An 8,653-nucleotide genomic window follows, 5' to 3' on the forward strand; every position below is an offset into this window, starting at 1 on the left:
GGGGGCGGCAGAGCCCCGCCCCTCCCCAGGGACAGCCGTGCCGGGAGGAGGGGCGGCCGCGCTCGCTGCCGATGCTGCCGGGACCCGGCCTGCCGCCGGCCCTCACGCTGCTGGGGCTCGCCGCCGCGCTGGGCCCCCCGGCCGCCCGCTGCGCCCTGCGGCCCCGCAGGTACCGCCAGCACCCGGCTGTGGGGTTCGCGAGGGGCCAGGCCGCCCCCCGGGGCTGCTGGGGGAAGGGGGGCGCTCGGCAGAAGCGCTGCGGCCGGCGCCCGCACGGGTGGCGTGGCTGCGGCTGGGAGCTGGAGGGGCCCTTCTGGGAGAGGTTCGCTTGGTGCAGCCTCCTGTGCCCCTCTGAGGTGAAGCGATGGGGTTAGTAAGTAATATAAACTGGGGGTTTTCTTCTCAAAAAGCTCGCTGCCCGTCTTCACGCAGTCAGCACGGGCGGTTGCTAAAGCTCACGCCCTTTTACAGAGCAGATGGATTTCCTCATGTGCCGGGACTCCTTAACCGAAACCGCAAGGCTTCTTGCTGAGAGCTTGTAAATATTTTCCTTTTTAAGCACTTTGCAAGACTGTAGCCCCTTGCAGTACTTTGAGCCTCTTCGAATATTTCCCTGCATTTTGGGGACAGTTTATAAACATATTATTATGAGTACAGGAAGGCTGCTTCGTGCACTGAAATTAACCTGCGTAGCATTTTTAAGAGCTGCACATCAGCCACTATAACCTAAATACTTTTAAAAACTTAATTATCAGCTGCAGAATGTCAGCTCCGCAACACCCATGGCAAAGTAAAATTACAGGAGACCAAGGTTTTTCCTTTTCACTGAGTTGGTTGCGTGCTCAAAGCCTTCCCAGAAATAGAAGAGCAAGGTGTATGTTACTCTCTGCTATGTCACACAAAACTGTTGCTCAGAGCAACTCATAAGGTTGTTTTGCTAAGGCTTCTGGATTATTTCCTATTTGGTTTTCCCTGCTCTGCTGCTAGCTGTGAGAGCAGGCCTCTCATAAGGCTGAGCTGGTTTGTTGATGAAACGCCCAAGTGCAGGCCTCCCAGCTGCAGGTCCTGGTCAACACCTGAGCTGTACCTTGGAGATCAGTAATGGTCACAGCACTGCCCGGCCCAGAATGGCACTGACACTTCTCAGCTTCTCGTGCAGCAAAGTCCTCATGTGTCCAGTGAAATACTTGGTGCTTCACAGAGCGGGAGGAAAAGCTCAGAACCTGTTGGTCCCAAGTGACTGTTTGCAAGCTTTCTGAAAGAAACAGCAATGCATTGCTGAAAGCTGTCATTTTGCAAAATGCCTAGGCTGTTCTGCTTGTTCTAGTCTCATATTCAGATGTGAGATTTAATAACAGGCTTAATACTTACTCGTTACGTGTTCAGGAATAAGATATTTATTTTTTCTTTCAGTAACTTGTCTGCAACCCATTGGTCCCATCTCCACCCTACTAACATGTTCAACAGTTGTAACGTTAACAAGTTCTACCACAGCAAAGCTCTCACCTCCCCATATCCTGGATCGCACATTGAGCGTAGCCAAGTTCCTGAAGACAAAGTGGGCTGGCTAACTCAGTGGGAAGGTTATAATCCTGTGGAGTACACTGCAGCGGCTGTTTTGGCCGGACCCAAGTGGGCGGATCCTCAGCTCAAGTGAGTGGAAAGTGTGGCTCTTGGCTTTTTTGAACTGGGCAGGAGGAAATACTGATCGGCTGAGTTAAGTGTCACGTGATGCTAGAGGGATTTTGCAGGCTAAGACCTGGGGATGGTGGCTGGGGGACTGAATGGTTTGGGTCAGCTGTGAATGTCTTTGACACATGGTTTTAGTCAGCTGGTGATTGAGGTAAAGCAGTAGTGTTAATTGCAATAATGGGCAACTGTTCCTACAGCTGTTGTGTGTTGTGAGAGAAGTAAAATTCTCAGAACCCTTACTGATACATATTTTCCAATATTTTTGATAAGTGCGAATAAGAGCTTGGGAGAAAGTTTTCAGTACGTACATGCGTAATTGGATGCAAGATGAGAAGAATCTAGTTAGATCTGGAGGTCTGGAGCTGAGCTCTGACTCAGGAAATGCAGCAAGTTGAATGCCTGATGGTGACTGCTCTGTGAATGTGTGTATTGGTTCCGTGAACACGTTCTCTGTTCTCCTCTTGAGGAATGCCGTAGGCTGCTTAGTGAGGGGATTAGGTGCATGCACTTACCTACTGCCAGATGCTCTTGTAGGAGGTGTTGGTAATGCTTGAAAATGCAGAGTTGGTTTTTAGTGTAGCTTCCCAAATGGATTGTGAGGAAAAAGCTGGTCAGTAGGTTGACTCCTGTGGTGGTTTGAGGGGAATTGCTTTGGGGAGCAGCAAGGAGGCTTCTGTAGGCCACCCTACCAGCGTGTGCTTCAATTTTCAGAGGTGCACACAGGGCATGGGCAGTAAACTTTTGCAAAGTTGTTGATTGCTTTTAGCATGTAACTGCTCGCTGCTCTTCAGTTAGGAAAGTGTTTGTTGGCTTTGTCACTGGATAAAATCTAATGCTCCCTAACGTGAACAAGAACAGCTTTGAAACATCCTCTAAATGAAATTGTAGGAGGAGAAAACGTTAAATGCTTTAGAGTGCCACGCGTAGCTGAAGATTTAAATACAGAGATAGTCATCAGTAATTGCTCAGACTGTATAGCTTCCCACAGGAGAGGGAGGGCCTGTACTTTAAGTTCCATCTAAACCTGCCCATTAGCCAAAGGGGTGTTGTAGATTGGGTGGCTGGCCTCCAACCTTTTCTGGTGCAAGGGGGGTGTGTTGGGTTTTAACTTGCTTCTAATTACTCTTTTCTGCAGTGATAAAAATTTTTCTCCCAAATTTAATGAGAGAGATGGAGACGTGGAGAGGACGAGTCGGAATGGCTTGTATGTGGTTGAAAATGGGAGGCCCCGGTGAGTGATTTTCTTTGCATATTCATTTCAGTGATGTAGTTTTAGAGCTCCTATGGGTCTGTATCAGTTTAGGTAGATGGTACCTGCTAGAATAAAATCAAGAGGGTCCTCCCAAGAGACAGAAGAAACGATACTTCAGTGCCAGAAGGTTCTTTTGGGAAGAAGGCTGTGGCAGCGAGGCACTGAAATGCTAGCCAGTTGTGCCCCAACACTGGGCTGTGGGAACCTGGGAGGAGGAGGTCATTAGCACCTTTGATAGTAGGGTGTGGTGGAGTAGCTCCCTCAATCGGACCACGTGTTGTGCTCTGAAGTTTTTTATACCATTCAGGTGCGCTACGGCAGAGTAGATGAGATCCACTAACAAATCCTCGTGTAGCACAGATGTGTAATCAGACCTGAATTTAATTTCTTTTTTTTTCCTCTGGGATTTTTTTGTAATTAAATGCTACGTGCATGTGTAGTCTGGTAAACTGAAAACTGGATTAGGTTCCCAGACCAGGTGATATTTGTGTGATGAGAGTAAAACTTGATCAGGAATATGTCATCTGGAAAATAACAAAGCTATTTTGTTCTTTGCCTGTACTGTCAGACACAAAAAGATAATGAAGGAGAGAATCTCTTTATTCTTTAAAGCTTTTGCTGACACTGGATGTACGGTGCTATCCTTAGCTTTGTTATTGCAGCTTCCTTAAGAGCTGCTTTTGCAGAACACTTGAAGCTCCACGTGGGGCCATACACTTATTTAATGTGCTGTGCTGCATCTTTCAGAAATCCCACGGGAAGGACTGGTCTCACAGGCAGAGGACTATTAGGGCGCTGGGGGCCAAACCACGCCGCCGATCCCATTGTGACTAGGTAAGGAACAAGCGACCGAAAGGTGGCGTGCAGTAAAGCAAAAGCATTCACATCTTTTTCTGTGCATTTGGGAACCAGCAATTACATGTCAGGTGGCTTTTTGTGTGTTGCTCTGTGTAAGCCTGTATGTATATGTGCATGGAGAGATGTATAGATATGTGGAACACAAAAGTATTTTAGCCTTTGTTCCTGGAAAATGCTTAGGACTTGCTGTTCATTATAAGCCATTGCTTCTGAAATGCTGAGAAGGCAAATTAAAGATCAAGAAAGTGTAACTCAGTAGAAATACACTGTACAAATGCTCTTCAGTAACAAACGTGAAAATTAAAAGATAACATGACATTTTGTTATTGTCTGAATAATGCACCAAAAGACCATAGCTGAGGCATAATAAATTGCAGGAACAGGGTTTTGTCTTGGTGCCTCAGCTGTGAATGAAGTGGTGTGCCTGGTTTTGCACAGGAGGAAACACTGGGGTGGCCTGGTGTGCAGGAGAAGGAGATGAGGGCTTGCTTAGTCTGTTTTGTCAGTGTGTGCTTTACTTTAATGGTGGTTTTGCCTCCAGAGCCTGTGTGATTTCATGTCAAGTGTATTACACCTAGAGCTTTCAGAGGAGCTGGTGCAAGTACCAAACTGCAAGCTAAGGAACACCGCGTTGAAGACAGAACCATTGTTAAAGTCACGCCGCTGCCTTTTAGTTCTTGCCCTTTTCAGAAGGCTACCGATGCTGCTGTTTTTTTCCTTTGAAGTAAAACCAACACGGATTTGATTTTTGTCTTTATTTAAGTAGTTTTTTGCTGTAATTACTGCAGTTATTCTAAATCCTGAGTGCAGTGGTGGGTGTTTGAGGCCTTCTGTTGGTGCTGAGTGGGTGGTTTGAAAGTGTTGCAGCTGGAATTTATACTTTGTCATAGCAGAAAGTATAGTTATCGTTATCTTACAGGTAGGTAGAAGTACAGTTAGACGTAAAGGCTTCACAGTGAGAGTTACAGTAGATACCAATGTTCTGGACCTAGCTGCAAAAATGGAGGGACGAGATCTTCCCAGACAGCTCTTGTCTGTCTTTGATCCAGAACTGTGCTTGATCCACTGCCTTGGCCCTCCAACAGGCCATTGTGTGGGAGCTCTGCTGTTTGGTTTCCTTCTAAGAAGCAGCAGCAACAAATGTCCTTATGTGTTGTTTTCTGCAGGTGGAAGAGGGATGGAAGTGGCAATAAGATCGCTCACGCAGTTACTGGCAAAAACATCTTGCAGTTCGTAGCTATAAAGAGGAGAGACTGTGGGGAGTGGGCCATCCCGGGGGTAAGAGCAAAGCTCTGGAAACGGTGGACATCTCTCTGGCAAGTCCATAAGCAGATAACTGGCATACATGTGGTATAATTACTTTTTGGGGATGACCTCATGATGTAGAGGGGAAGAGAAAGGTTCTATAAACAATTTGTCTTTATCCTCCCAAGCGTCAATTGATAGGCTTTCTGCTGTTCCTGCATTACAGGGCAGTACTTGTATTTAATTTTGATGGTGTCCTTTGCTTAATGCAGGTATAATTTCATCTGTTGTAGTTTTTGAAGGATGTGTCTGCTTGCTTTTTACAAATAAGTGTAGAATTTCTCACATAACCAGAGCGTGATTTCTATGGGTGTAATGTCGTAAGCACCAGTAAAAGAGTGATAGCAAGGGAGGTCTTAGGCTCCTCAGTTGTGTTTTTTTCCTCCACTCTCAGGGGATGGTGGACCCAGGGGAGAAGATCAGCGCTACTCTGAAGCGAGAATTTGGGGAAGAGGCCTTGAACTCCTTGCAGAAATCTCCTGAGGAAAAAGCAAGCTTGGAAAAGCAACTGCAGAGGCTGTTCAGCCAGGAGCACTTTGTGGTAAGCTGTGTTTTTGAGATAGCCTTGGGGTAACTTGTACCTAGTTAGGAGTTGAAAAAATGCACTGTCATCGAAATAAGCTGTGATGCTCAGGGTTTTGTGATATAAGACAGGGAAGAGACAATTGCATACTCTGTAAGAGTGGCTGTGGGTGATTTTTAATGATGCCGCCTTTTTTTGAACTTCTTGTGATTGTTCTCTGAGTAAGGTGTACAGAGGATATGTGGATGACCCTCGTAACACCGACAACGCGTGGATGGAGACGGAGGCTGTGAACTATCACGATGAAACAGGTAGGCATTGCTGCTTGTGCTTTTTGCTGTTTTTTTACTGTAGATGTTGTTTTTGTGTACGTGGGGCTGGGGTGAGCCATGAAAGTGGAAGAGAATGCAAGTTGAGTTTAATTCTTAAACTGAAAGCAATGGGTGTGAGGGTCTCCCATCTTTTGTCACGTTCATTCACAGCCAGTATTGGTTGTCGTTCCCCTTGGATTTCTTTCAGTCCTGAATTAAGGAACATAAGGGATTTGCCTGAAAATAATTTATTTTTGTGTTAGCTAGTTCCAAATCGCAGAATGTGCATTTGTTATATAGACTGAACACTAGGCCAGTCACTGTCCGGTCACTGTATTTAGCTTGAGTTGGTTTAATTTCCTATTTCAATGACTGAGTTGGAAGTCTCTTGGGTTTCGTTTCTTCACGGTCAGTACCAGTGCCTGCTTTAGGTGCATTGCCTCTGGCTGCTGGCTGGTCTTTACTGCGTTCTTGACTTTGTTGTCTTACTTGTTGTCTCTTGACACCTTTTATCTTTGTTACTCTGCCAGAGCAATTGTTGTGCTTTAGATTCCTTCTATCATTTAATTGGAATGAGCATACATTGCTAGTTCTTGCATCGATCTGTTATCCTGAATGCTCATCTTTCCCCTCTTGACGTGAATCGGTCTGCTTTCTCTGTCTGGAAATCAGACAGACAGAAGTCATACAGTGATATTTTCACTCTTGGGTAGTTAAGAGGTAACAGTGGTGAAGTTTAATATGCTGCTGGTTTTTGATTTATTAGCCCCCAGAAAAAAATGAACATGGTGTTCTTTTGGTCTTTGTTTCCAATATACTTTTTTTTAATAAGCATTTCTTGGCTTGGTTTTTAACAACTTCAGAGCAACTAGAAAGCCCTTCTGCATCCTTATTTAAGTACTGGTTATGTTTTTTACTTTGGTGACTTTGATAAAATAGTAATTTGGGGAGGGGAGGGGCAGGATTGCAGGCATATGTAAGTTTCAGAATTCAGTTCCTATTTTGTTGAGTACCTGAGAAAGTAAGCAATCAGATGTTAAACGTTTAATTGATGCAGAGGGATTGGCTAAACTTGCGCTGTTGTAATGGTTTCTGGTAACTTGTCACACTCCTGGTGTTAACCTAGGAGTGGCCATAAAGAGTTGTAGCTGTGCCACTCAAATTTCCGAAAAAATGTTTAATTCAAGTCTGGAAACGTTTTCTAGCACAGACTCATTGAGCTACTTGATTGGTTTCTCTCTGAGAAATGGTTGAAGGTTGCTGCCTTTGAGGGAGCCTTGTGGAAAGGAAGAACTGGTCAGGTGTGAGAAGAGGAAGTAGGAGAAAACAGCATGTCCTAACGCTTGTTTTGTGAACAGGTGAGACAATGGATAACTTGCCTCTGGAAGCAGGTGATGATGCTGGGATGGTGAAGTGGGTTGACATCAGTGAGAAGCTCAAGCTGTATGCCAACCATAGCTACTTCATTAAGCTTGTGACTGAGAAACGGGGAGCCCACTGGCAAGAGGATCCTGATCCTGAGTGCCGTGAGTGATGTAAATGAGGAACAGACTCCCACACGAGGGGAATACCAGCTGCCCAGCCTTGAAACTGAAATGACGTCCTTTTCAGTGCTGAAGTTCAGCTGGCAAAAACTCTTCCCTGGATTAGCAAGGTTGCATTGCAAGTGATGTATAACATTGACTGTGTCAAGTGCATGCAGTGTTACAGTTGTGGGGTCACGCTCTGGCTAAATATCTGCCAGAACTTTTGGCTTCAATGAGACGTGCCGTAATGGAGGCTTTTGGAAAATATAAAATGGCTTTGTTGGATTTCTCAAGTGTAAAATGAGATTAATGTGGAGCTGTTAACTTCTTTCTTGTCTTACTTGTTTTCAGCCATTCTTCGTATCTGCAGCGTTTTATGAAATAATTGGGAATTTGACTGATTGTAGTTCTGAGCTACACTTGAACTCTGTATTTTTGCACTGATTTCTTATCAGGAGAATGGATCTTTCAGGCCTGTGAGACTTGTAGGATGATAATCTGAATTAATTTCTAAGATGAATTAAAGAGCTATGTAAAAAAGCGAAGTTTCTGAGTGGTTTCTCCTTAGAAAAGTCACTGAATAAAAGTCTTATTTGAGATGAGTTTTCACCTTTAGTTACTTTCTAGTTAACACTATGGTATTCACATGAGAATGTCCTAGTGTGTCTATCTAAAAATATCACGGTTGGAGGGTATACATTGACTGGTTTTTTTGGGCAAATCACATTCGGACGTTCTTCTCTTCACACTGCACGTGGCAGTACAGCTGTTGGGGAGACAGTGCCATACGCAGGATCATTGGGATGTGTGGCCTCGAGAGTAATCTTCCAAATGTTTTGGCTGTATTTAATGCTTTAGGTCATGTGTGTAACTTTTGGTCAAGAGGCGCACGTGGGCCCTCTGAGGCATTTGTTGACAACAGGAGATGTATTGGTTGCCATTTTTTCCTGTGCTTAGTCAAGCTTAGCTGTGAAATAGCATGAGAGTATATTAGTTAACTTTCAGAGGAAAAAGTGAAGGTAAGAGCTTTTAGTTTTCCTGTCAATCCTTGCCCTACTTACTCCTATACATTTCAGTTCATCAGCAGTGTTATAAGACAGCATCAGTGGTTTCTGTTGCTGTGTAGACTTCCACAGCCTTCATTTACAAAAACCACTATCATAAATTGTAGTTAAAATCTGGTGTT

At 44.7% G+C, this 8,653-nt stretch overlaps 1 protein-coding gene and 1 long non-coding RNA gene across 3 annotated transcripts; one reads left to right on the forward strand and one right to left on the reverse strand.

Annotated features, from left to right (window-relative positions):
• The first annotated feature begins 9 nt into the window (after nucleotides 1–9).
• NUDT9 (nudix hydrolase 9) lies at nucleotides 10–8,023 on the forward strand. Of its 2 annotated transcripts, none has more exons than XM_083833897.1 (8): nucleotides 10–169; nucleotides 1,414–1,653; nucleotides 2,828–2,923; nucleotides 3,692–3,778; nucleotides 4,969–5,080; nucleotides 5,502–5,648; nucleotides 5,857–5,941; nucleotides 7,300–8,022. In XM_083833897.1, the coding sequence occupies exons 1-8, from the start codon at nucleotides 72–74 to the stop codon at nucleotides 7,473–7,475; spliced, it is 1,041 nt and encodes a 346-aa protein (XP_083690023.1). In that variant the 5' UTR covers nucleotides 10–71; the 3' UTR covers nucleotides 7,476–8,022. The 2 variants fall into 2 exon arrangements, with proteins under 2 accessions (XP_083690023.1, XP_083690024.1); XM_083833898.1 differs by lacking the exon at nucleotides 10–169 and adding an exon at nucleotides 229–369 and having other exon boundaries at nucleotides 7,300–8,023.
• On the reverse strand, nucleotides 605–1,646 carry LOC310898609. Its single transcript, XR_014583487.1, has 2 exons — nucleotides 1,507–1,646; nucleotides 605–1,255 (listed from the first exon to the last, which is right to left on the reverse strand). It is a non-coding gene; the product is annotated as an uncharacterized lncRNA (long non-coding RNA).
• Nucleotides 8,024–8,653: the final 630 nt, after the last annotated feature.

The sequence above is a fragment of the Anser anser genome (genome assembly GCF_964211835.1).
Source record: "Anser anser genome assembly, chromosome: 4".
NCBI lineage: Eukaryota > Metazoa > Chordata > Aves > Anseriformes > Anatidae > Anser > Anser anser.

Bases quoted from the DNA above. Each gene is read 5' to 3' on its own strand.
- NUDT9 (XM_083833897.1), top strand. From the start codon at position 72: ATGCTGCCGGGACCCGGCCTGCCGCCGGCCCTCACGCTGCTGGGGCTC. The intron at 1,654-2,827 runs GTGAGTGGAAAG...TCTTTTCTGCAG, and splicing joins TGGGCGGATCCTCAGCTCAA to TGATAAAAATTTTTCTCCCA. The intron at 5,649-5,856 runs GTAAGCTGTGTT...TCTCTGAGTAAG, and splicing joins TCAGCCAGGAGCACTTTGTG to GTGTACAGAGGATATGTGGA.